Raw genomic sequence first — 27,663 nt, 5'->3', positions numbered from 1 at the left:
AACGTAATAAAATGGTGGTCCGATAGTCCAGGATTATGAGGAAAAACATTCAGATCCACAACATTTAATCCATGGGACAAAACTAGGTCCAGAGTGTGACAGTGAGTAGGTCCAGAGACATGTTGGACAAAACCCACTGAGTCGATGATGGCTCCGAAAGCATTTTGGAGTGGGTCTGTGGACTTTTCCATGTGAATATTAAAGTCACCAAAAATTTGAATATTATCTGCTATGACTACAAGGTCCGATAGGAATTCAGGGACCTCAATGAGGAACGCTGTATATGGCCCAGGAGGCCTGTAAACAGTAGCTATAAAAAGTGATTGAGTAGGCTGCATAGATTTCATGACTAGAAGCTCAAAAGACGAAAAAGTCTTTTTTTTTTTTTGTAAATTGATATTTGCTATTGTGAATGTTAGCAACACCTCCGCCTTTGCGGGATGCACGGGGGATATGGTCACTAGTGTAACCAGGAGGTGAGGCCTCATTTAACACAGTAAATTCATCAGGCTTAAGCCATGTTTCAGTCAGGCCAATCACGTCAAGATTATGATTAGTTAATTGACTATAACTGCCTTTGAAGTAAGGGATCTAACATTAAGTAGCCCTATTTTGAGATGTGAGGTATCACAATCTCTTTCAATAATGGCAGGAATGGAGGAGGTTTTTATCCTAGTGAGATTGGTAAGGCGAACACCGCCATGTGTTGGTCCACCGCCATCAATTATTCCGGAGCTAGCCAGCTGAAGAGTTCCATCAATCACTCCTGGGCTGCAGTCACCTATCCGGACCCGTTTTACTGCCTACGCGGAGCCCCACCGGGCCTTCACAACTGAACTGCCGACGTTATCTACCCGAAGGAGTTATCCGGCTGGCTCCTCCGTCGCGACGTTACCTGACCGCCCATCTGCGGCCTGCTAACCGTTAGCTGTCTTATCGGCTGCTATCTGAATAGACAATCGGACAATTTTATTTATTTTTATTTATTTTTTTCTTCTTCTTGGGCCTCTATAACTATATCTATTGTTTTTATTTTTGTTGTGTGATTTGGATTAATCCCCTCTACCACACGGAACCCCACTAATCTACTGACGGAACGCAAGAGGTGGCTAATAACAGACCTCCATCCTATGCTAGCTTGCTACCGATGGCCTGGCTAGCTGTCTAAATCGCCGTGATCCCCAACCAACCTCTCCACTCACCGGACCCTTTTGATCACTCGACTAAGCATGCCTCTCCTTAATGTCAATATGCCTAGTCCATTGCTGTTCTGGTTAGTGTTTATTGGCTTATTTCACTGTAGAGCCTCTAGTCCTGCTCACGATACCTTATCCAACCTATTAGTTCCACCACCCACACATGCAATGACATCTCCTGGTTTCAATGATGTTTCTAGAGACTATCTCTCTCTTCATCACTCAATACCTAGGTTTACCTCCACTGTATTCACATCCTACCATACCTTTGTCTGTACATTATACCTTGATGCTATTTTATCGCCCCCAGAAACCTCCTTTTACTCTCTGTTCCAGACTTTCTAGACGATCAATTCTTATTGCTTTTAGCCGCACCCTTATTCTACTCCTCCTCTGTTCCTCTGGTGATGTAGAGGTGAATCCAGGCCCTGCAGTGCCTAGCTCCACTCCTATTCCCCAGGCGCTCTCTTTTGACGACTTCTGTAACCGTAATAGCCTTGGTTTCATGCATGTTAACATTAGAAGCCTCCTCCCTAAGTTTGTTCTATTCACTGCTTTAGCACACTCTGCCAACCCGGATGTTCTAGCTGTGTCTGAATCCTGGCTTAGGAAGACCACCAAAAATTCCGAAATTTTAATTCCAAACTACAACATTTTCAGACAAGATAGAACTGCCAAAGGGTCGGTGTTGCAATCTACTGCAAAGATAGCCTGCAGAGTTCTGTCCTACTATCCAGGTCTGTACCCAAACAATTTGAACTTCTACTTTTAAAAATCCACCTCTCCAAAAACAAGTCTCTCACCGTTGCCGCCTGCTATAGACCACCCTCTGCCCCCAGCTGTGCTCTGGACACCATATGTGAACTGATTGCCCCCCATCTATCTTCAGAGCTCGTGCTGCTAGGCGACCTAAACTGGAACATGCTTAACACCCCAGCCATCCTACAATCTAAACTTGATGCCCTCAATCTCACACAAATTATCAATGAACCTACCAGGTACCTCCCCAAAGCCTTAAACACGGGCACCCTCATAGATATCATTCTAACCAACTTGCCCTCTAAATATACCTCTGCTGTCTTCAACCAAGATCTCAGCAATCACTGCCTCATTGCCTGCATCCGTAATGGGTCAGCGGTCAAACGACCTCCACTCATCACTGTAAAACGCTCCCTGAAACACTTCAGCGAGCAGGCCTTTCTAATCGACCTGGCCGGGGTATCCTGGAAGGATATTGATCTCATCCCGTCAGTAGAGGATGCCTGGATATTTTTTTTAAATGCCTTCCTAACCATCTTAAATAAACTTGCCCCATTCAAGAAATTTAGAACCAGGAACAGATATAGCCCTTGGTTCTCCCCAGACCTGACTGCCCTTAACCAACACAAAAACATCCTATGGCGTTCTGCATTAGCATCGAACAGCCCCCGTGATATGCAGCTGTTCAGGGAAGCTAGAAACCATTATACACAGGCAGTTAGAAAAGCCAAGGCTAGCTTTTTCAACCAGAAATTTGCTTCCTGCAACACTAACTCAAAAAAGTTCTGGGACACTGTAAAGTCCATGGAGAATAAGAACACCTCCTCCCAGCTGCCCACTGCACTGAAGATAGGAAACACTGTCACCACTGATAAATCCACCATAATTGAGAATTTCAATAAGCATTTTTCTACGGCTGGCCATGCTTTCCACCTGGCTATTCCTACCCCGGTCAACAGCACTGCACCCCCCACAGCAACTCGCCCAAGCCTTCCCCATTTCTCCTTCTCCCAAATCCGTTCGGCTGATGTTCTGAAAGAGCTGCAAAATCTGGACCCCTACAAATCAACCGGGCTAGACAATCTGAACCCTTTAGATCTAAAATGATCTGCTGAAATTGTTGCCACCCCTATTACTAGCATGTTCAACCTCTCTTTCATGTCGTCTGAGATTCCCAAAGATTGGAAAGCAGCTGCGGTCATCCCCCTCTTCAAAGGGGGACACACTCTTGACCCAAACTGCTACAGACCTATATCTATCCTACCCTGCCTTTCTAAGGTCTTCGAAAGCCAAGTCAACAAACAGATTACCGACCATTTCGAATCTCACCATACCTTCTCTGCTATGCAATCTGGTTTCAGAGCTGGTCATGGGTGCACCTCAGCCACGCTCAAGGTCCTAAACAATATCTTAACCGCTATCGATAAGAAACATTACTGTGCAGCCGTATTCATTGATCTGGCCAAGGCTTTCGACTCTGTCAATCACCACATCCTCATCGGCAGACTCGACAGCCTTGGTTTCTCAAATGATTGCCTCGCCTGGTTCACCAACTACTTCTCTGATAGAGTTCAGTGTGTCAAATCGGAGGGTCTGCTGTCCGGACCTCTGGCAGTCTCTATGGGGGTGCCACAGGGTTCAATTCTTGGACCGACTCTCTTCTCTGTATACATCAATGAGGTCGCTCTTGCTGCTGGTGAGTCTCTGATCCACCTCTACGCAGACGACACCATTCTGTATACTTCCGGCCCTTCTTTGGACACTGTGTTAACAACCCTCCAGGCAAGCTTCAATGCCATACAACTCTCCTTCCGTGGCCTCCAATTGCTCTTAAATACAAGTAAAACTAAATGCATGCTCTTCAACCGATCGCTGCCTGCACCTGCCTGCCTGTCCAACATCACTACTCTGGACGGCTCTGACTTAGAATACGTGGACAACTACAAATACTTAGGTGTCTGGTTAGACTGTAAACTCTCCTTCCAGACCCATATCAAACATCTCCAATCCAAAGTTAAATCTAGAATTGGCTTCCTATTTCGCAAACAAAGCATCCTTCACTCATGCTGCCAAACATACCCTTGTAAAACTGACCATCCTACCAATCCTCGACTTTGGCGATGTCATTTACAAAATAGCCTCCAATACCCTACTCAACAAATTGGATGCAGTCTATCACAGTGCAATCCGTTTTGTCACCAAAGCCCCATATACTACCCACCATTGCGACCTGTACACTCTCGTTGGCTGGCCCTCGCTTCATACTCGTCGCCAAACCCACTGGCTCCATGTCATCTACAAGTCCCCCCTTATCTCAGCTCGCTGGTCACCATAGCATCTCCCACCTGTAGCACACGCTCCAGCAGGTATATGCACATTCTTCCATTGCAAATCTACCATTCCAGTGTTTTACTTGCTATATTGTATTTACTTTGCCACCATGGTCTTTTTTTGCCTTTACCTCCCTTATCTCACCTCATTTGCTCACATCATATAGACTTGTTTATACTGTATTATTGACTGTATGTTTGTTTTACTCCATGTGTAACTCTGTGTCGTTGTATGTGTCGAACTGCTTTGCTTTATCTTGGCCAAGTCGCAATTGTAAATGTGAACTTCTCAACTTGCCTACCTGGTAAATAAAGGTGAAATAAAAAAATAAAATAAAAAATCCAGGAGGAAAACCAACTGTAGCATGCTTTCTGGTCACGCACCTCTATCTAACAGTACTCTACAAGTGACCCTCGTTCTGAACAGGGCTACTTCTTCATTACACAAAGGAAAAACCTCAACCAATTTCTGAAGACTGGTGACATCCAGTGGAAGTGGATTCCCAATGAAAACCCATTGAAAAGAGTGACACCCCCCCCAAAAAAAAAAAAATCTGAATGGTTTGTCCTCGGGGTTTCGCCTGCTAAATAAGTTCTGAAAAATTGAAGGGCTGTTTTCTCGTCTCCAAACTCTGCGGCATTGTCCTCAACACCAATATGGGTAACTTTGCTATTAGGCATAGAGCATAGAGCAACATGGTCTAGGAAAAGGTGCCTATTAGCTGGTGTTTCAGAACTGTGGACAACCACCGTTATCCAACGCGGGAGAAAGCACATTTATTATAAAATAATATTTGTATTAGTGTTGCACCATTGTTCTTACGAAATTTAACCATACACAATTTCGGTAGCACATGTCTTGGACTCCGCAATGGATTATGCATTATTCAATGGATTAGTCCACTCAGACAGGTGTCTTGTGCACAAGTAACTTTTTTTTCTTGCCTAATGGAATCTCGGTCAACCAACACCCTATCAACCAAACAATCGACCAGTTGACTAAATGGGGTCAGCCCTAGTATGTGTGCCATTCAGAGGGTGAATGGGTAAGACAAACGATTTAAGTGCCTTTGAACGAATTATGGTAGTAGGTGCCAGGCGCACCGGTTTGAGTGTGTCAAGAACTGAGAGAGGGGTTTTTCATGCTCAACAGTTTCCCGGGTCTATCAAGAATGGTCCACCACCCAAAGGACATCCAGCCAACTTCACACAACTGTGGGAAGCAATGGAGTCAACATGGGCCAGCATCCCTGTGGAATGCTTTGGACACTTTCTAGTCCATGCCCCAATGAATTGAGGCTGTTCTGAGGGCATAAAAGGGTGCCACTCCATATTAGGAAGGTTTTCTTAATCTTTGTGTACTCCGTGTACTGCATATTACATATGGTTTTGAATTTACTATACTTAGATATCCTCACATTTCTTTGGTTGTGTTTGTCCTCATCCTGGTGTCTCTCTTTTGCTCCTATGTAGAACCCATCATAGTTGAGGTGGCGTTCCGGAACCCTCTAAAGGTTCCGCTGGTTCTCTCAGACCTCTCGCTGCTCTGGAAGTTCACGCTCAAAGACTTCTCTCGACCACAACCGCAGGACGTCATGGTTGGAGACGCTGTCACCATCACCAATGAGAAGGAAGCCATCGCTCCCAGGGTAAGAAATGGAAAGGGGGATACCTAGTCAATTGTACACCTGAATGCCTTCAACTGAAATGTGTCTTCCGCATTTAACCCATCTGAATCAGAGCAACTGTTGGTGTTACCTTCGCTCTGTGAGGCTACAGTGCTGTAAGGATAGTTACTTTTCATTCAACTCATAACATTCAACTAGTAAACCTCTCATTTTTACAACCGGTCTCGTTACAGACAGTGCAGAAAGATGGCATCATCACCACAGAAGTCATCCCAGAGTTCTTCATGAGCCCCGAGGAGACAAGAGTGGTAAGCGGTGGCATCTTTTCTGATTTTATGCAGTTCTTGGTGTCGCTCTCTTACCATTTTTTTCTCTCCCCCATTCTCTACCTCATTCTTTCTCCGCCTCTTATTTTCTGTGACTTCTCTCGAACTCCATGTTCAATCTCTCTCTCTCTCCCCTCGCTCATCATTGTCATGTGATAACAGTATATGACTCTTCTTTCTGATACAGTTGAAGTCGGAAGTTTACATACACTTAGGTTGGAGTCATTAAAACTCATTTTTCAAACACTCCACAAATTTCTTGTTAACAAACTATAGTTTTGGCAAGTCGGTTAGGACATCTACTTTGTGCATGACACAAGTCATTTTTCCAACAATTACTTACAGACAGATTATTTCACTTATAATTCACTATCACAACTCCAGTGGGTCAGAAGTTTACATACACTAAGTTGACTGTGCCTTTAACTTCTTGCGTCGAGCAATCCCGTAACCGGGAGCGTAATCATAGCCTCAAGCCCATTACCATAACGCAACGTTAACTATTCATGAAAATCGCAAATGAAATGAAAGAAATATATTCACTCACAAGCTTAGCCTTTTGTTAACAACACTGTCATCTCAGATTTTCAAAATATGCTTTTCAACCATAGCTACACAAGCATTTGTGTAAGAGTATTGATAGCTAGCATAGCATTAAGCCTAGCATTCAGCAGGCAACATTTTCACAAAAACAAGAAAAGCATTCAAATAAAATCATTGACCTTTGAAGAACTTCGGATGTTTTCAATGAGGAGACTCTCAGATAGCAAATGTTCAGTTTTTCCAAAAATATTATTTGTGTAGGAGAAATCACTCCGTTTTGTTCATCACGTTTGGCTAAGAAAAACCCCCGAAAATGCAGTCATTACAACGCCAAACTTTTTTCCAAATTAACTCCATAATATTGACAGAAACATGGCAAACGTTGTTTAGAATCAATCCTCAAGGTGTTTTTCACATATCTATTCGATGATAAATCATTCGTGGCAGTTGGGTTTCTCCTCGGAAGCAAATGGAAAAATACACGCAGCTGGAGATTACGCAATAATTGCGACGGAGGACACCAAGCAGCACCTGGTAGATGTAGTGTAAAATGGTCAATCTTCCAATGATATGCCTACAAATATCTCACAATGCTGCAGACACCTTGGGGAAACACAGCCATATAAGGAGACATTGGAACACAGCGCCTTCAAAATCTGGGGCATTTCCTGTTTGAAATTTCATCTTGGTTTCGCCTGTAGCATCAGTTCTGTGGCACTCACAGATAATATCTTTGCATTTTTCGAAACGTCAGTGTTTTCTTTCCAAAGCTGTCAATTATATGCATAGTCGAGCATCTTTTCGTGACAAAATATCTTGTTTAAAACGGGAACGTTTTTTTATCCAAAAATTAAAAGAGTGCCCCCTATATCGAAGAAGTTAAACAGCTTGGACAATTCCAGTAAATGATGTCATAGCCTATCAGAAGCTTCTAAAGCAAATTGACATCATTTGAGTCAATTGGAGGTGTACCTGTGGATGTATTTCAAGGCCTACCTTCAAACTCGGTGCCTCTTTGCGTGACATCATGGGAAAATCAAAAGAAATCAGCCAAGACCTCAGGAAAAAAAATTGTAGACCTCTCGTCTGGTTCATCCTTGGGAGCAATTTCCATAAACCTGAAGGTACCACCTTCATCTGTACAAACAATAGTACGCAAGTATAAACACCATGGGACCACGCAGTCATACTGCTCAGGAAGGAGACTCGTTCTGTCTTCTAGAGATGAACGGACTTTGGTGCGAAAAGTGCAAATCAATCCCAGAACAACAGCAAAGGACCTTGTGAAGATGCTGGAGAAAACAGGTACAAAAGTATTTATATCCACAGTAAAACGAGTCCTATGTCGACACAGCTTGAATGGCTACTCAGCAAGGAATAAGCCACTGCTCCAAAACCGCCATAAAAAAGCCAGACTACGGTCTGCAACTGCACATGTGGACAAAGATCATACTTTTTGGAGAAATGTCCTCTGGTCTGATGAAACAAAAATAGAATGGTTTGGCCATAATAACCATCGTTATGTTTGGAGGAGAAAGAGAGACGCTTGCATGCCGAAGAACCACCACCACGAAGAACCACCATCCCAACCGTGAAGCACAGGGGTGGCAGCATCATGTTGTGAGGGTGCTTTGCTGCAGGAGGGACTGGTGCACTTCACAAAATAGATGGCTTCGTGAGGAAGAAAATTATGTGGATATATTGAAGCAACATCTCAAGACATCAGTCAGGAATTTAAAGCTTGTTTCCAAATGGGTCTTCCAAATGGACAATGACCCCAACTTACTTCCAAAGTTGTGGCAAAATGGCTTAAGGACAACAAAGTCAAGATATTGGAGTGGCCATCACAAAACCCTGACCTCCAATCCTATAGCAGATGTGTGGGCAGAACTGAAAAATCATGTGCGAGCAAGGAGGCCTACAAACCTGACTCGGTTACACCAGCTCTGTCAGGAGGAATGGGCCAAAGTTCACCCAACTTATTGTGGGAAGCTTGTGGAAGGCTACTTGACACGTTTGACCCAAGTTAAACAATTTAAAGGCAATGCTACCAAATACTAATTGAGTGTATGCAAACTTCTAACCCACTGGGAATGTGATGAAAGAAATACAATTTGAAATAAATAATTCTCTCTTCTATTATTTTGACATTTCACATTCTTAAAATAAAGTGGTGATCCTAACTGGCAGGGAATTGTTACTAGGATTAAATGTCAGGAATTGTGAAAACTGAGTTTAAATGCATTTGGCTAAGGTGTGTGTAAATTTCTGACTTCAACTGTATTTTCCCCCCTCTCCTGGCAGGCTCGTCTGAAGCTGCTTCCTCGCCAGACTGGTCAGCTCACCATCCTGGGTCTAGTCTATAACCTGGCCTCCACCCCTTCTACTGGAGAGACTACTATTAACAGCAACAGTTTCTCGCAGAACCAAGGTAACACATACACATGGTCATGCAGTCACACACACACACACTGTAAAACCAGTGCTATAAACTTGTTTTGGTCCTTCTCACCCGACCTTTGTTGTGGTTGCGGTACTCTCTAAAGGTCCCTCAGCGACTGCGGGGACATTGGTTCGTGGTCGACAGGACCTAGAGATTCAGGGACCGCGGTTAAACCAGACCAAAGAGGAGAAGACCTCTGTCAGCCACGGTCCTGACCGACGTCTTGACCCCACCATCACCCCTCCCATGCCCCTGCTGGAGGTACTGACTCACCACTGTCCACTACCCCTTACCCAGAAATGAGCTTCAGTGTATTTTTTGTCATTTTGGAACTAAACTATTCAATGAATCCAGGTCTAATGAATGTCATTTGACCCAAAATTATGGGTCAAATTATGGTGGGGAAAAAAATCTAATTCCAGCGAGATGGTAAAGCCCAGGAGGGTGCAACTTTACATGATGATCAAGGCCCATATGTCACATAATCTCATGCCGTGCCAATTGGCCACATGGTGGCTCAATAACAAGCCATCATATTGTAACAAAACTTGGTACACATGTTCCAAACACTGCCAAGACTCAACATTATGCAAGCACTTTCAGATTGACCATAGGGTGGCGCTATAACCGGCACATATTTATATCTTCACCTGTTTGGCACGCATGCTCAGATATGAGCATACTAGCCAGAAAGGAAGAGGCGAAAATCTGTCTTCTCCAGTAGGAGGCGTTGTTTAGTTTCTTTCGCTCACCAATCAGTTTTTTTATGTAGGTCAAAGTGTTTCGAATTTGGTCAACAAAACATTTAATGGCTTATTTGCTACGTGAGGTTTATTTGAGTGTACTGATATAAGTAGGACATGTAACATTCCAGCAAATTTATTATAAAAAAATAGCCCTTTATATTGCTATGCATATTCATGACATGAGGTAAGTAGCATAGCATCTCTCTTCATAGAATACAGCCGGTTGACGTCAACAACTCTAATTGAATATTAAAAAATGTATTAAAATAATGTATCCACCATCCAAAGTAAGGAATAGACAGGCACTTGTGAGCCCTCCGTGCTGCTTTGTGGACAACAACTCCTATTGTTAGCTGTAAACTATGGTTAAGTTTGACCGCATGGTGGACAGGAAAAACCATTCACACAAGCTCATTGGCTCATAACGGCCATATTGTTTGCGCTAGTCCTGGAAAATAGAAGGGTACATAGACGCTATATACCATATTTGGTGCCAATCGGCGCAACGGTTCTAGAGAAGGTATTTGAAAGTAGTCAACATCATTGAAAATGGTCCAAAATGCATCAAAAGCATATTGCATGATTTGTTTGATGTTGAGTTCTATTATTTGTAAAGCATGATATGGAGTACATAATTAGCTCATCCTAGGGCAATTTGTCCTGCTGGTGGTGCTATGGGGCCTAAGCTTGAACCCCGGGCATTGCTTCTTGCAGCTAGCAAAATTTATTTTAGTTGTTTTAAAAGAATCAACAAGCGCTATGATGAAACTGGCTCTCATGAGGACTGCCACAGGAAAGGAAGACCCAGAGTTTGCTCTGCTGCAGAGTATAAGTTCATTCGAGTTACCAGCCTCAGAAATTGCAGCCCAAAGTAATGCTTCAGTGTTCAAGTAACAGATACATCTCAACATCAACTGTTTAGAAGAGACTGCGTGAATGAGGCTATCATGGTCGAATTGCTGCAAAGAAACCACTACTAAAGGACACCAACCGCTGTGTCTTTGTGAGACGCAGAGTAGTTGTGGTTCCCACCGTGAAGCATGGAGGAGGAGGTGTGATGTGTGGGGTTGCTTTGGTGATGACACTGTCTGTGAATTATTTAGAATTCAAGGCATACTTAACCAGCATGGCTACCACAGCATTCTGCAGCGGGACGCCATCCTGGTTTGCGCTTAGTGGGACTATATTTTTTTTTCCAACAGGACAATGACCCAACACACCTCCAGGCTGTGTAAGGGCTATTTGTCCTAGGAGGGTGATGGAGTGCTGCATCAGATGATATGGCCTCCAAAATCACCCGATCTCAACCCAATTTGAGATGGTTTGGGATGAGTTTGAGCGCAGAGTGAAGAAAAAGCAGCCAACAAGTGCTCAGCATATGTGGGAACTCTTTAAAGAGTGTTGGAAAAGCATTCCAGGTGAAGCTAGTTGAGAGAATGCCAAGAGAGTGCAAAGCTGTCATCAAGGCAAAGGGTGGCTACTTTAACACTTTTTTGCTTACTAGATGATTCTATATGTATTATTTCATAGTTTGGATGTCTTTACTATTATTCTACAATGTAGAAAATAGTAAAAATAAAGAAACATTTTGAATGAGTAGGTGTGTATAAACGTTTGACTGGTGCTGTATATATTTTTTGTTTAGGTGTTTGTGTCTTTGGTCCATGCACATACATAAACTGTTCCATACATAGTTGTGGAAATAACATGGGGGTGGTTTCTAACTATTCCATCTTTAAGGATTTCATCTACTTGTTTACATTTTTAAAAACTTTTTTTGTTGTTTTAGCATTTTAGATTGAACTGGACAGTATGGGAGTAATTCAGACTAGTATATATTTAAAAATGACTTGCAGCCAACAGCTTCTGATTTATATTTGCCTGTCTTTCTCCTGAGGAAGACCGCTACACTGGAGTAGGTTGCACAATAACTAACCTCTGTCCCCATGTCTCCGTCACCATCTCTCTCCCCTCCTGTCTGTCTCTGTCTGCTTTAATTCTACTCTTTTTGTTACCCTTCCAGGTATTCTTCCTCCAGTTCCCTACTGCCCTACTATGCGGTGAAATCAGGAAGGCCTACGTAGAATTCTGTAATGTGAGTCACGTTCCCCTGTGCGGCCTGCGGGTGGCGTCCACGCACCCAGACTTCTTTACCTTCGGAAGCTCCTCCCTAGCCACACCCCTCACCCCCCTCAGCCCCTCCTCCTTTGAGAACTGCTCTGCCTACAAGACCCTGGCCACACCCCCAGGAGCCACACCCGGGTCGGTAACCGCGGTAACGCTAGTGTCGGCGGCTGACTTTGGGTCGGGAGGAGGAGTAGTGTCTGGTACGGGGGGTAAAAGGGTAGCAGAGATTCCTCTAGGAGAGGGAACGCTAACGCCTGGAGAATCTACCCAGCTGCCCCTGTGGCTAAGAGGACCAGACCAGGAAGGAGTCCATGAGATCAACTTCCTGTTCTACTACGAGGGCGCCGAGAAAGGAGGAAAGATCAGGTGGGGAGAGTTATTCAAGAGAGAACTCGGTACACACTACACAAGCCACATTACATCAGCCATTGAAGTATGGGAGAGAGAGAGCGCACCCTGTTGTAATCAGGTAGTGGAGAGAGAGCGCACCCTGTTGTAATCAGGTAGTGGAGAGAGAGAGAGAGCACCCTGTTGTAATCAGGTAGTGGAGAGAGAGAGAGAGCACCCTGTTGTAATCAGGTAATGGAGAAAGAGAGAGCGCACCCTGTTGTAATCAGGTAGTGGAGAGAGAGAGAGCACCCTGTTGTAATCAGGTAGTGGAGAGAGAGAGAGAGCACCCTGTTGTAATCAGGTAGTGGAGAGAGAGAGAGAGCACCCTGTTGTAATCAGGTAGTGGAGAAAGATAGAGCACCCTGTTGTAATCAGGTAGTGGAGAGAGAGAGTTGTAATCAGCACCCTGTTGTAATCAGGTAGTGGAGAGAGACCCTGAGCGGTAGTGGAGAGAGAGCGAGCACCTGTTGTACCACCCTGTTGTAATCAGGTAGTGGAGAGAGAGAGCGCACCCTGTTGTAATCAGGTAGTGGAGAGAGAGAGAGCGCACCCTGTTGTAATCAGGTAGTGGAGAGAGAGAGAGCGCACCCTGTTGTAATCAGGTAGTGGAGAGAGAGAGCACCCTGTTGTAATCAGGTAGTGGAGAGAGAGAGCACCCTGTTGTAATCAGGTAGTGGAGAGAGAGAGCACCCTGTTGTAATCAGGTAGTGGAGAGAGCGCACCCTGTTATAATCAGGTAGTGGAGAGAGAGAGAGATAGCACCCTGTTGTAATCAGGTAGTGGAGAGAGAGAGAGCGCACCCTGTTGTAATCAGGTAGTGGAGAGAGAGAGAGCGCACCCTGTTGTAATCAGGTAGTGGAGAGAGAGAGAGCACCCTGTTGTAATCAGGTAGTGGAGAGAGAGAGAGCACCCTGTTGTAATCAGGTAGTGGAGAGAGAGAGCACCCTGTTGTAATCAGGTAGTGGAGAGAGAGAGCACCCTGTTGTAATCAGGTAGTGGACCCTGTTGTAATCAGGTAGTGGAGAGAGCACACCTGTTGTAATCAGGTAGTGGAGAGTGGAGAGAGCACCCTGTTGTAATCAGGTAGTGGAGAGAGAGAGAGCACCCTGTTGTAATCAGGTAGTGGAGAGAGAGAGAGCACCCTGTTGTAATCAGGTAGTGGAGAGAGAGAGAGCACCCTGTTGTAATCAGGTAGTGGAGAGAGAGAGCACCCTGTTGTAATCAGGTAGTGGAGAGAGCAAGCACCCTGTTGTAATCAGGTAGTGGAGAGAGCGAGCACCCTGTTGTAATCAGGTAGTGGAGAGAGAGAGCACCCTGTTGTAATCAGGTAGTGGAGAGAGAGAGCACCCTGTTGTAATCAGGTAGTGGAGAGAGAGAGAGAGAGCACCCTGTTGTAATCAGGTAATGGAGAAAGAGAGAGCGCACCCTGTTGTAATCAGGTAGTGGAGAGAGAGAGAGCACCCTGTTGTAATCAGGTAATGGAGAAGGAGAGAGCGCACCCTGTTGTAATCAGGTAGTGGAGAGAGAGAGAGCACCCTGTTGTAATCAGGTAGTGGAGAGAGAGAGAGCGCACCCTGTTGTAATCAGGTAGTGGAGAGAGAGAGAGCGCACCCTGTTGTAATCAGGTAGTGGAGAGAGAGAGCACCCTGTTGTAATCAGGTAGTGGAGAGAGAGCACCCTGTTGTAATCAGGTAGTGGAGAGAGAGCGCACCCTGTTGTAATCAGGTAGTGGAGAGAGAGAGCACCCTGTTGTAATCAGGTAGTGGAGAGAGAGCACCCTGTTGTAATCAGGTAGTGGAGAGAGAGAGCACCCTGTTGTAATCAGGTAGTGGAGAGAGAGAGCACCCTGTTGTAATCAGGTAGTGGAGAGAGAGAGAGATAGCACCCTGTTGTAATCAGGTAGTGGAGAGAGAGAGAGCACCCTGTTGTAATCAGGTAGTGGAGAGAGAGAGCGCACCCTGTTGTAATCAGGTAGTGGAGAGAGAGAGAGAGCACCCTGTTGTAATCAGGTAGTGGAGAGAGAGAGAGCGCACCCTGTTGTAATCAGGTAGTGGAGAGAGAGAGAGCACCCTGTTGTAATCAGGTAGTGGAGAGAGAGAGAGAGCACCCTGTTGTAATCAGGTAGTGGAGAGAGAGAGCACCCTGTTGTAATCAGGTAGTGGAGAGAGAGCACCCTGTTGTAATCAGGTAGTGGAGAGAGAGAGCACCCTGTTGTAATCAGGTAGTGGAGAGAGAGAGCACCCTGTTGTAATCAGGTAGTGGAGAGAGCGCACCCTGTTATAATCAGGTAGTGGAGAGAGAGAGAGATAGCACCCTGTTGTAATCAGGTAGTGGAGAGAGAGAGAGCGCACCCTGTTGTAATCAGGTAGTGGAGAGAGAGCACCCTGTTGTAATCAGGTAGTGGAGAGAGAGAGAGCACCCTGTTGTAATCAGGTAGTGGAGAGAGAGAGAGCACCCTGTTGTAATCAGGTAGTGGAGAGAGAGAGAGAGCACCCTGTTGTAATCAGGTAGTGGAGAGAGAGAGCGCACCCTGTTGTAATCAGGTAGTGGAGAGAGAGCGCACCCTGTTGTAATCAGGTAGTGGAGAGAGAGAGAGAGCACCCTGTTGTAATCAGGTAGTGGAGAGAGAGAGAGCGCACCCTGTTGTAATCAGGTAGTGGAGAGAGAGAGAGCGCACCCTGTTGTAATCAGGTAGTGGAGAGAGAGAGAGCGCACCCTGTTGTAATCAGGTAGTGGAGAGAGAGAGAGCGCACCCTGTTGTAATCAGGTAGTGGAGAGAGAGAGCACCCTGTTGTAATCAGGTAGTGGAGAGAGAGAATCAGGTAGTGGAGAGAGAGAGATAGCACCCTGTTGTAATCAGGTAGTGGAGAGAGCGTGGAGAGAGAGAGCACCCTGTTGTAATCAGGTAGTGGAGAGAGAGAGAGAGCACCCTGTTGTAATCAGGTAGTGGAGAGAGAGAGCGCACCCTGTTGTAATCAGGTAGTGGAGAGAGAGAGAGCGCACCCTGTTGTAATCAGGTAGTGGAGAGAGAGAGCGCACCCTGTTGTAATCAGGTAGTGGAGAGAGAGAGAGCGCACCCTGTTGTAATCAGGTAGTGGAGAGAGAGAGAGAGCACCCTGTTGTAATCAGGTAGTGGAGAGAGAGAGAGCACCCTGTTGTAATCAGGTAGTGGAGAGAGGTAGTGGAGAGAGCACCCTGTTGTAATCAGGTAGTGGAGAGAGAGAGCACACCCTGTTGTAATCAGGTAGTGGAGAGAGAGCGCACCCTGTTGTAATCAGGTAGTGGAGAGAGAGAGCACCCTGTTGTAATCAGGTAGTGGAGAGAGAGAGCACCCTGTTGTAATCAGGTAGTGGAGAGAGAGAGAATCAGGTAGTGGAGAGACACCTGTTGTAATCAGGTAGTGGAGAGAGAGAGAGCGCACCCTGTTGTAATCAGGTAGTGGAGAGAGAGAGCGCACCCTGTTGTAATCAGGTAGTGGAGAGAGAGAGAGCGCACCCTGTTGTAATCAGGTAGTGGAGAGAGAGAGCGCACCCTGTTGTAATCAGGTAGTGGAGAGAGAGAGAGAGCACCCTGTTGTAATCAGGTAGTGGAGAGAGAGAGAGCGCACCCTGTTGTAATCAGGTAGTGGAGAGAGAGAGAGAGCACCCTGTTGTAATCAGGTAGTGGAGAGAGAGAGAGAGCACCCTGTTGTAATCAGGTAGTGGAGAGAGAGAGCACCCTGTTGTAATCAGGTAGTGGAGAGAGAGAGCACCCTGTTGTAATCAGGTAGTGGAGAGAGAGAGCACCCTGTTGTAATCAGGTAGTGGAGAGAGAGAGCACCCTGTTGTAATCAGGTAGTGGAGAGAGAGAGCACCCTGTTGTAATCAGGTAGTGGAGAGAGAGAGCACCCTGTTGTAATCAGGTAGTGGAGAGAGAGAGAGAGAGCACCCTGTTGTAATCAGGTAATGGAGAAAGAGAGAGCGCACCCTGTTGTAATCAGGTAGTGGAGAGAGAGAGAGCACCCTGTTGTAATCAGGTAATGGAGAAGGAGAGAGCGCACCCTGTTGTAATCAGGTAGTGGAGAGAGAGAGAGCGCACCCTGTTGTAATCAGGTAGTGGAGAGAGAGAGAGCGCACCCTGTTGTAATCAGGTAGTGGAGAGAGAGAGCGCGCACCCTGTTGTAATCAGGTAGTGGAGAGAGAGTGCACCCTGTTGTAATCAGGTAGTGGAGAGAGCGAGAGAGTGCACCCTGTTGTAATCAGGTAGTGGAGAGAGCGCACCCTGTTGTAATCAGGTAGTGGAGAGAGCGAGAGAGCGCACCCTGTTGTAATCAGGTAGTGAGAGAGAGAGATAGCACCCTGTTGTAATCAGGTAGTGGAGAGAGAGAGAGCGCACCCTGTTGTAATCAGGTAGTGGAGAGAGAGAGAGCACCCTGTTGTAATCAGGTAGTGGAGAGAGAGAGAGCGCACCCTGTTGTAATCAGGTAGTGGAGAGAGCGAGAGCGCACCCTGTTGTAATCAGGTAGTGGAGAGAGCGAGAGCGCACCCTGTTGTAATCAGGTAGTGGAGAGAGAGAGCACCCTGTTGTAATCAGGTAGTGGAGAGAGAGAGCACCCTGTTGTAATCAGGTAGTGGAGAGAGAGAGAGCACCCTGTTGTAATCAGGTAGTGGAGAGAGAGAGAGAGCACCCTGTTGTAATCAGGTAGTGGAGAGAGCGAGAGCGCACCCTGTTGTAATCAGGTAGTGGAGAGAGAGAGCACCCTGTTGTAATCAGGTAGTGGAGAGAGAGAGAGAGAGCACCCTGTTGTAATCAGGTAGTGGAGAGAGAGAGCACCCTGTTGTAATCAGGTAGTGGAGAGAGAGAGAGCGCACCCTGTTGTAATCAGGTAGTGGAGAGAGAGAGCGCACCCTGTTGTAATCAGGTAGTGGAGAGAGAGAGCGCACCCTGTTGTAATCAGGTAGTGGAGAGAGAGAGCGCACCCTGTTGTAATCAGGTAGTGGAGAGAGAGAGAGCGCACCCTGTTGTAATCAGGTAGTGGAGAGAGAGAGAGCGCACCCTGTTGTAATCAGGTAGTGGAGAGAGAGAGAGCGCACCCTGTTGTAATCAGGTAGTGGAGAGAGAGAGAGCGCACCCTGTTGTAATCAGGTAGTGGAGAGAGTGCGAACCCTGTTAATCAGGTAGTGGAGAGAGAAGGAGCACCCTGTTAATCGGGTTGGGGAGAGAGAGAGAGAGAGCGCACCCTGTTATAATCAGGTAGGGGAGAGCGAGCACCCTGTTAATCAGGTAGTGGAGAGAGGAGCACCCTGTTATAATCAGGTAGTGGAGAGCGAGCACCCTGTTAATCAGGTAGTGGAGAGTGAAGGAGCACCCTGTTATAATCACATAGGGGAGAGTTCTCCAAGAGGATCGTTTTACTCGCTACACATTAGGCCTACTAGAAGACTGCTTATCAGGTAGGAGAGAGGAGCTATTATATACAGGTAGGGCCGTGGGAAAGCTGCCTGATGCAAGAAACTATCTATTATCATTACGAAAAAGAACAGAGGTGATCTAGTAAAAAAATTATCATGAAATCTACACACAAGTGGAGATCAGGTAGGGAGAGAGAGAAGATTGGTATTCACCTATAACACATTACACAAGCCAAGTAGTGTGATGTGAAAGAGATTAGGGGAGCAAGAGCAGCCTTTTATATTCAAGTAGGACAGAGGCATAAGGAGAGTTGAAAGTTATTCACTAGTACACAAACCAAAGAGTGAATCATGAAAGAGATTCCTCATGTCTCTTCTTCAAAGGGAATACTATGATGTAGTATATTTAATTAAATCAGTTTTTATTTTTTTATTTAACCTTCATTTACTAGGCAAGTCAGTTAAGAATAAATTCTTATTTACAATGACTGCCCACCCCAGCCAAACCCTAACCCGGACGATGCTGGTCCAATTGTGAGCCGCCCTATGGGACTCCCAATCACGGCCGGTTGTGCTTACAGCCTGGAATCGAACCAGGGTCTGTAGTGACACCTTCAACACTGAGATGCAGAGGTAGAATAAAAAATGGTTCCGGTACTTATTGTAGGTGTCGGCACCCCAAGTTGCACAGGCAGCTAAATTCTGATATTTTGCTCCCTGTGTAAATGCAGCCTTAGTTATCCTGAATGTGCCCCTGAATGTTTGTCAGTCTCGCTTTAAATGACGGTGCTCACTGCTCAGCTCATTGGTGATAGAATGAGGTCAAATCAGGGCACTTTTGAGAAAACATATGCTCATGCTACTTAAGAAGTTAATTTATTTTTCCCTTCATAGGGGCCTTTCAAATCTCACAGAATGTCCCTGATCATCTCTGTTTAAGTGAAATGGTATAATTTTAATTCAGGGACATTTTGGAGACGTGGTTTCTGTAGTTGAAACTATATAGAGCCTGTGGCATTACTTTAAGCACCACCTTTATAAAAGTTATAAATGCATGACAAGAACATATTTATATTACTCAAATCTCTCATTACTTTCATCTGTTTCTTTCTCTACCCTCTCTCCATCTCCTACCTGCCTCTTGTCTCCTCTTTCTCTCTATTGCTCCCTTTCCCTCGCTCCCCAATCACCCTCCATCTCCCTCAGTCACAGGGTGCTGCGTCACACAGTATTTATCTGTGCCAGTCGTTCTCTGTCGGTCCGGGCCACCGCCTGCCATAGTAACACACTGCCCGAGGAGGAGGGGAGGAATGGCAGCATGCTGGTCTTTGTCGATGTGGAGAACATCAACACAGTGAGCTCAACACACATGTCAACACGATACTCATATACCACTTAATCACTCTGTCAAGCTGACATTTGATGGAACATTGTTATTCATGGTCACATGCATTCAGGCCCTCTTGGCTCCAGAGAAATGTTGCTGTTTTAAGCTAGTTTCCTACAATTGTACACATTTTGTCATGGGGATGAGGAAAGAGTTGTATTTAAAGCACATTTTCTGCAATTGTACACATTTTGCCATGGCTTTTTTTGTCACATGCGCAGATTACAACAGGTGTTACCGTGAAATGCTTACTTACAAGCCCTTAACCAAAAATGCAGTTTTAAGAACATAGTTAAGAAAATATTTACTAAAACTAATGTTTAAAAAAATAACGATAGCGAGGCTATATATAGGGGGTAACGGTACACAGTCAATGTGCGGGGGTACAGGATAGTTGAGGTAATTTGTACATGCACAGTGGTTGCTCTACTAAAGGTTTTGTGATTATGCTGCGGTACTTAGAGGTAATTTGTGGTTTAGTACGGTACCCTGCGTCTCCACTTCATTGCTCCAGTCCAGCGCAAGGGGGAGTTAGAGCACTGATTATGCTTTTGGGTCCTACTGTGTCTCTTAACTGACAATTAATGGGTGACATATACCTAAATAGAAACTGATAATTGTGCAGACTTCAGTATTACTTACTAAAACTGTTACACAAAGGTTTTCATTATATTATTTTGTTAGGATTATTTTGCTCTTACTGTAGGCCACTCTCGACCGGTCACGTTGTACAGCGCCTAAGTAGCGCAACGGTCTAAGACACTGCAGAGCAGTGCAAGCTGTGTTGCTACAGATGCTGGTTCAATACCCGTGCCGGCCTCGACTAGGAGACCCATGAGATGACTGTAGGCTTTTGGTTTCTCCCTTTATATACAGAAACAAATCATTCTAAATAACAAACAGGCTTTATTTACAAATTAGTAACTGTCTCACCCCATGTTTTTCTCGCTCATTTTACGTTATTTGAAAACAAAATCATCTCAAATATATTTGTATTGCTTTCGCTGTAAAGCATAATTTCAAAATCTGAGACGACAGTTGGATTAACAAAAGGCTAAGCTGTGTTTTGCAATATTGCACTTGTGATTTCATGAATATGAATATTTTCTAGTAATATTATTTGACTGTGGCGCTATGCTATTCAGCGTTGCTCATGACAATTATACCGGATCCGGGATGGGTGGTTCAGAGAGGTTAACCTCTTAAGTCGACCCTCTACTTTTTTGAACATTCTGTTAAAAATCGTGCAACATTTCAGCGCCCTGCTACTCATGCCAGGAATATAGTATATGCATTTGCTTAGTCTGTGTGGATAGAAAACACTCAGACGTTTATAAAACTGGTTAAATCACTGCTGTGGCTTTACCAGAACGGCATTTACATCGAAAAGCACAGGAAAAACTGATCACTGAAAATGGGAAAATATATCCATGCGCTACTTGAACCCATTGATAAAGGTGAACCACAATTAATTGACTGAGGTTGCAGTACCTACAGCTTCCACACGGTGTCTAGAGTCTTGTCATTTCCCTTCGAGTTTTTTCTTGGTCAAACACATGCAGGGCACCGTATCTCCTATGGTCTAGGACCGGATATTTTCGTTGAGTTTCTAGCCGGACATTTTTCCAGACGGACAGCTAATGATCTTTACATCGCCTCCTGATGAATTTTATCGCTTATTAACGTTTACTAATACCTAAAGTTGCATTACAAACGTATTTCAAGTGTTTTGTGAAAGTTTATCGTCGACTTTTGAATTTTAAAAAATGACGTTACGTTTTGAAACAATGTTTTTTTCGTTTATCACACAGTCTACATATAACGATATCTAGGCTTTATATGGACCGATTTAATCGAAATAAAGACCCAAATAGTGTTTATGGGACATCTAGGAGTGCCAACAAAGAAGATGGTGAAAGGTAATGAATGTTTTCTATTTTATTGTGCGGTTTGTGTAACGCCGAAATGCTAATTATTTTGTTTACGTCCCCTGTGGGTCTTTTTGGGTGTTACATGCTATCAGATAATAGCTTCTCATGCTTTCGCCGAAAAGCATTTTAAAAATCTGACTTGTTGCCTGGATTCACAACGAGTGTAGCTTTAATTCGATACCCTGCATGTGTATTTTAATGAACTTTTGAGTTTTAACTAATACTATTAGCATTTAGCGTAGCGCATTTGCATTTCCAGAGCTCTAGTTAGGACGCAAGCGTCCCGAGTAGAAGCAACAGGTTAAGAACAAATAATAATTTACAAGGACAGGCTACTCCTTCCTCCCCGTCGGGGAATTGAAACCTGGTCTCCCGCGTGCCCGCACGACACAGGGATTATTTAGCTGAATAGCCCAGTACTGTAGCCTAGTCCCGACCGTCACGTTGTACAGCACCATATTTTCCGAGGGTTTTTACTTTTTCTTGGTAGAGAAAAACCACAATATTAAGCAAATTAATTAAGCAAATTTTCTTAAAATCAGTCCCATATACTATGTTCTTACAAAAAAGGTTTTCAATTCTCAAGTACAGCAACTTTTGAAGGCTATCAAATGCTTCTGAAAGATGCCCTCTGGTGGTAAAACTACCATTAACTAGCATTAATGGTACCAGTGGTTGGCACTTAAATAACGTGCCATAGAATTCTGCGGCACTACGCAAGCTGTGCTGCAGTTCGTTGCAACTTTTAAAGGACAAACCACTGTAGGTAGGTGGTAAAGTAACTGAATAGATAATAAATAGAGAGTAGCAGCAATGTAAAAACAAAGGGGGGTGGTGTCAATGCAAATAGTCCAAGTGGCCATCTGATTAATTGTTCAGCAGTCTTATGGCTTGGGGATAGAAGATGTTAAGAAGCCTTTTGGACCTAGACTTGGTGCTCCGGTATCACTTGTCGTGCTGTAGCAGAGAGACCAGTCTATGACTTGTGACTGGAGTCTTTGACAACAAAAAAATCTCCCTCTGACACTGCCTTCCTGCCTCTGGCAGGAAGCTTGGCCCCAGTGATGTACTGGGCCGTACGCACTACCCTCTGTAGCGATTTACTGTCGGATGCCAAGCAGTTGCCATACCAGGCGGTGATGCAACCAGTCAGCATGCCCTCGATGGTGCAGCGGTAGAACTCTTTGAGCATCTGGGGAGCAATGCCAAATCTTTTCCGTCTCCTGAGGGGGAATAGGCGTTGTCGTGTCATCTGTGTTTGAACCATGGTAGTTTGTTGGTGGTGTGGACACCAAGGACCTTGAAGCTCTCAACCCGCTCCACTACAGCCCAGTCGATGAGAATGGGGGCGTGTTTGGCCCTACTTTTCTTGTCGTCCACGAGCAGTTCCTTTTTGTCTTGCTCATGTTGAGGGAGATGTTGTCTTAGCACCACACTGCCAGGTCTCTGATCTCCTCCCGATTTGTGTTTCAATGATGGTGTTGGAGTTGTGCTTGGCCACACAGTCGTGGGTGAACAGGGAGTACAGGAGGGGACTAAGCACGTACCCCTGAAGGGCCCCTGTGTTGAGGATCAGCATGACAGATGTTGTTGCCTACCCTTACCACCTAGGGGCCACCCATCAGGAAGTCCAGGATCCAGTTGCAGAGGGAGGTATTTAGTCCCAGGGTCCTTAGCTTAGCGATGAGCTTTGGTCACTATGGTGTTGAACACTGAGCTGTCGTCAATGAACAGCATTCTCACATAGGTGTTCCTTTTGTCCACGTGGGAAAGGGCAGTGTGGAGTGCAATTGAGAATGTGTCATCTGTGGATCTGTTGGTGCGGTTTGCGAATTGGAGTGGGTCTTGGGTTTCCAGGATGATGTTGTGAGCCATGACTTCATAGCTACTGAACATTTTATACATCTTATGCTATCTGAGTGACTCAAACATCAAAACAAAATCATTGGGGTCCCCGTGCCATGACATTTTTTGAATTTTATATTCTCCCTGACTGTCTTATTTTTATTTGGGTGATTGTTAGTTCTCAAAGATGACCTTATTATAAAATATATAGGTCCATTATCTTCTCTACATACTTTATCTGGTATAAGGTATAACTTTACACTGAAAATGATTTACCATCCCGAATAGTTTTTTCAAAAATAAAAACATTTGCCCATTGCTGCTAAATGAATAGAGGGGAAACACTGCAGTATGTAGACTTTAAAAGTTCCACTCTCTCTCTTGCACTCTCTCTCTCTTCCACTCTCTCCATCCACAGAGTGAGGCTGGGGTGCGTGAGTTCCACATTGCACAGGTCTCTAGCAGCAGTAAACAGTGGAGACTACACAAGTGTATAAACCCAGCAGAAAACAAAGGTTTGTCCCTCTGCTCTCCGTAACCCTCTCAGATAGCACTACAATAGTTTTAAACTCATTTACTCGATAACTGTTTGACTTTTTGGTGTCAGGTTTTGATTTGTACATTTACATTCAGGCTTTTTATGTTGCTGAGGAGTCTGCATCTCTAGGTGATATGCAATGTAGCAGTCCTACGCAGAAGAATTGCCAGCCCGCGATGGCTTTAAACAGATCAAATGTTCCCTCTACTGTGGAACTTGGGATTGAATCACCATTAGTCCATTTCAATGCAACAAACCAGATTTAAATTCAAGACCGAGTTGTTGATTTTGTTGTAGGCTGAGGAGCTCATCAGAGTAGCCTATTTCACGAGCACAAGCATTTTTTCCATCTGTGTTCAGAGAGAAGCATAGATGTGCATTTGAGATCACAGAGGGTCTAGCCCAGTTACAGCACATTTTGAGGGAGTGATTGCTTCCTACAAGAGCACAAAACTTGTACATATCTAATTGTCTTTGAAAAGCAAGTCAAGTACAGAATTTTTTAAAGGGGCAGTGTCTTGTTTTGAGACAAGCTTCAATTTTTCAAATACTACCCTCTGCAAGTCACCTATTTGGCCAATTGTGTTACATATAATTTCTTTTTTAAAGTGATTTGAGCTTTCGGACAAGTAAAACATCAGTCCCAAAATGGTTGTCATAATGTGCATAATGTTTTTTTAAAGTCTCAAAGAATAAAAAATCAAGTTTCCGCTCACAACTCCTGAAATTTGCTCAGTGCTGAAAAATATTAGAGGGAACTGTGTGAAAACAAAGTAATTTCCAGTTGAGCTATTTGGCATCTATTGGATTGCTTTGGTGTATTGGGTTGTGTTCCTTAGATGTTGTGTTCATTAGATATATGCCTTTTGGTGGTTTGATCAGTGCGGTTCACCTGTTTGAAGAGGTAAGCTTGGTTGGGTTATCTAGCCTAGTTCAGTTGGTAGAGTAGGCTACTGAATCTTGTATGCTGCTAAGTCACAGTGCATTTGACATTTAAGTAATTTAGTAGACACTTTTATCCAGAGCGGCTTACAATTGGTGGCTTTTCATGTTGTATTTATAGCTATGGGACCGCCCTTCGCAGTTCATACAGTGTTAAATGCTTTCATTCAGAGCTTGTTATTCAGCTTATTCAGCTCTGCCAGGCTGGGTAGATGATCCCTGTGGGAACTAGCTTTGTGACTGAAGACCAGTGGTGTGGCTGGTGGCCAGGACACATAGCCGAGGGCAGAATTATCTTTTAGCTTCTCCCTAGAGCATTGAGATATGGGTAGTTCCAATAATCACACACACCACCGGAGGGAACTTTTGCAAGTAGGTCACTTTGTTCTTGTTTGCTCTGTAATCAAATATGGAAATGTGGTGATTATAGAGTTGGCAGTGACCAGGACAGAGTGGGGTCACCCATATATGCTATTTTATTCAACCCTGTCCTATTTGGTCTCTCCCTGTCTGACTCGTGTGCTGCTGCTGATTATAGAGATGGTACTGTATATATGCCAAAATGGTCTCTTTCCATCTCTCTTCCCCTCTCTGTTCCACTGATTGATCATACTAGTTCACAGCCTGAGGCTAGAGTGCTAGTTGCCTACAAACAGTTTTCCATCTCCTGTAATAACAATACATTAAGCTACATCAGGGTTTCCTTCTCCTGTAATAGTAACAACTGTTTTTTGATCACACACATTTTTGAGTTTAGGACATGGATCACACTCACTCACACACTATCTGCTTAGAACACTGAGCTGCAGCTGGCCCATAGTAATAAGTAAGCTGAAAAGAACATCCAGGGTCTCTCCTATGTGTTAGAAAATCAGATGGCCTTTTAGAGAGGTGTTGTGTTTGTACATGTTTTACTATACTTGTGAGTACCAGAAGTCGACAAAAGAATAGTAAACTAACTACAATTCTGAGAAGTGAGGCCATTTAGCCAGTCCTCACTTGTAAAAGGGCTATTTTAGGCTTAGGGGTTAGAGTTGGGGGTTAGAGTTAGGGGTTCAGTTCAGATGGAGACAGGACATGGACACGTCTCTTTCTTTCTTTCACCCTCCTCTTGTCATTCCAGACTGCAAACTCACCACCAGAGAGAGGGGCAAGCTGTGCTTCAGAGCAACACGATGCAAACCCCACGAAGGTACACACTCTCATTACCAACAATGTCAGACAATGAGGAGAATCTCTTTTCTCTCTCCTGACTTATCTTCTGTGTCTTAGCTACCTCAAAGTCACTAGAGAAGTACACCTTTGCAGACCTGAGCCTTGGAAATGAACAGGTATGTTAACACTGTTATTGTCCTCTTATAATGGTTATCTGTCACTGCTGGTCGGTGTTGCTGAATGTAAAAAAAGAAATAGCTGTACCATTACCCTCTCCACCCAAACCTTCTCTCCCTCCCTTCTTTCCTTTCCCACGTTTTCCTTCCTCCATCTCTTTTCCTCTCCCCCATTTTTATCTGCTATCTTGTCACTCACCCTTTCTTCTTTCCTCTATTGTCTTCCCCTCTCCTTCCTCCTCTCCTCCCTTGTTCTTCTCCTCCTCTCCTCAGATCATCAGCTCCACCACTCCGTGTGCAGACTTCTTCTTCCGGAGGTGTCAGCCCTCGGAATCTTGGAGACCGCTTATTGCCGTGGAGACACAGGGGAGACATTCCAGGAGTCAGGGGGCGGGTCCTGGGGGTGGGGCTGCGGATATAACAGGTGTGGTCAGGAAGTGCAACGAGGTGGACCTCGACATCATCGTCCTCTGGAAGGTAAATCACAGAATTAAAATACACTACTATTACTAATTGTATTAGGATTAGTACGACTGCATAATTTAAATAGACCTCTATTGCAATTACTGGTAAACACTTTACTTGACACCCAGCGTCATAGCACGTTATGACACAGTCATAATCATGTCATAATGTCATAACAGCTGATATAACTTGTCATAACCTGTTATATGGTCACAACACTTATGACACATATATTTAGACCTGTTGTGACATGTATTGTGTTATTTTACGGCTGGTTATGACATCTACATAAGTGTCTACCCACAAAACCTACCACAAGGCAAAACATTCCATTACACCATAGCCTACGCATCAATAGTATGTTTGTTATATATAAATTTAAAAAATTGACGGGTCCTGTTTGGACTGCCTAGGCAGCAGCTAATTGGGATCCTAATAAATACTCAAATCCTAAACCACTACAACTCACTTAATACTGTTAGTTCTCCCACGCTATTCCAGGACTTCTATGGTGTTGCTGTTCCCTTCTCCAATTATACATAGATGGAATGTACACTGCTCAAAAAAATAAAAGGAACACTAAAATAACACATCCTAGATCTGAATGAATGAAATATTTTTATTAAATACTTTTTCCTTTACATAGTTGAATGTGCTGACAACAAAATCACACAAAAATGATCAATGGAAATCAAATGTATCAACCCATGGAGGTCTGGATTTGGAGTCGCACTCAAAATTAAAGTGGAAAACCACACTACAGGCTGATCCAACTTTGATGTAATGTCCTTAAAACAAGTCAAAATGAGGCTCAGTAGTGTGTGTGGCCTCCACGTGCCTGTATGACCTCCCTACAACGCCTGGGCATTCTCCTGATGAGGTGGCGGATGGTCTCCTGAGGGATCTCCTCCCAGACCTGGACTAAAGCATCCGCCAACTCCTGGACAGTCTGTGGGGCAACGTGGCGTTGGTGGATGGAGCGAGACATGATTTGCTCAATTGGATTCAGGTCTGGGGAACGGGCGGGCCAGTCCATAGCATCAATGCCTTCCTCTTGCAGGAACTGCTGACACACTCCAGCCACATGAGGTCTAGCATTGTCTTGCATTAGGAGGAACCCAGGGCCAACCGCACCAGCATATGGTCTCACAAGGTGTCTGAGGATCTCATCTCGGTACCTAATGGCAGTCAGGCTACCTCTGGCGAGCACATGGAGGGCTATGCGGCCCCCCAAAGAAATGCCACCCCACACCATGACTGACCCACCGCCAAACCGGTCATGCTGGAGGATGTTGCAGGCAGCAGAACATTCTCCACAGCATCCCCAGACTCTGTCACGTCTGTCA

At 44.7% G+C, this 27,663-nt stretch overlaps 1 protein-coding gene across 6 annotated transcripts in view; it reads left to right on the top strand.

Annotated features, from left to right (window-relative positions):
- The window catches only part of trappc8 (trafficking protein particle complex subunit 8), a 99,235-nt gene that overhangs the window by 64,555 nt on the left and 7,017 nt on the right, over positions 1–27,663 (top strand). For all 6 annotated transcript variants that reach the window (XM_029633129.2, XM_029633126.2, XM_029633127.2 and 3 more), the window contains 10 exons: positions 5,759–5,934; positions 6,147–6,221; positions 9,087–9,213; positions 9,329–9,486; positions 11,995–12,464; positions 19,085–19,232; positions 23,460–23,556; positions 25,645–25,713; positions 25,794–25,852; positions 26,126–26,329. In XM_029633129.2, coding sequence (XP_029488989.2) covers positions 5,759–5,934; positions 6,147–6,221; positions 9,087–9,213; positions 9,329–9,486; positions 11,995–12,464; positions 19,085–19,232; positions 23,460–23,556; positions 25,645–25,713; positions 25,794–25,852; positions 26,126–26,329 — 1,583 coding nt within the window. The remainder of the gene's footprint in view (positions 1–5,758; positions 5,935–6,146; positions 6,222–9,086; positions 9,214–9,328; positions 9,487–11,994; positions 12,465–19,084; positions 19,233–23,459; positions 23,557–25,644; positions 25,714–25,793; positions 25,853–26,125; positions 26,330–27,663) is intronic.

This window comes from Oncorhynchus nerka, linkage group LG24, assembly GCF_034236695.1.
Source record: "Oncorhynchus nerka isolate Pitt River linkage group LG24, Oner_Uvic_2.0, whole genome shotgun sequence".
NCBI classification, from domain to species: domain Eukaryota; kingdom Metazoa; phylum Chordata; class Actinopteri; order Salmoniformes; family Salmonidae; genus Oncorhynchus; species Oncorhynchus nerka.
This window is presented reverse-complemented; position numbering and strand designations above follow the sequence as displayed.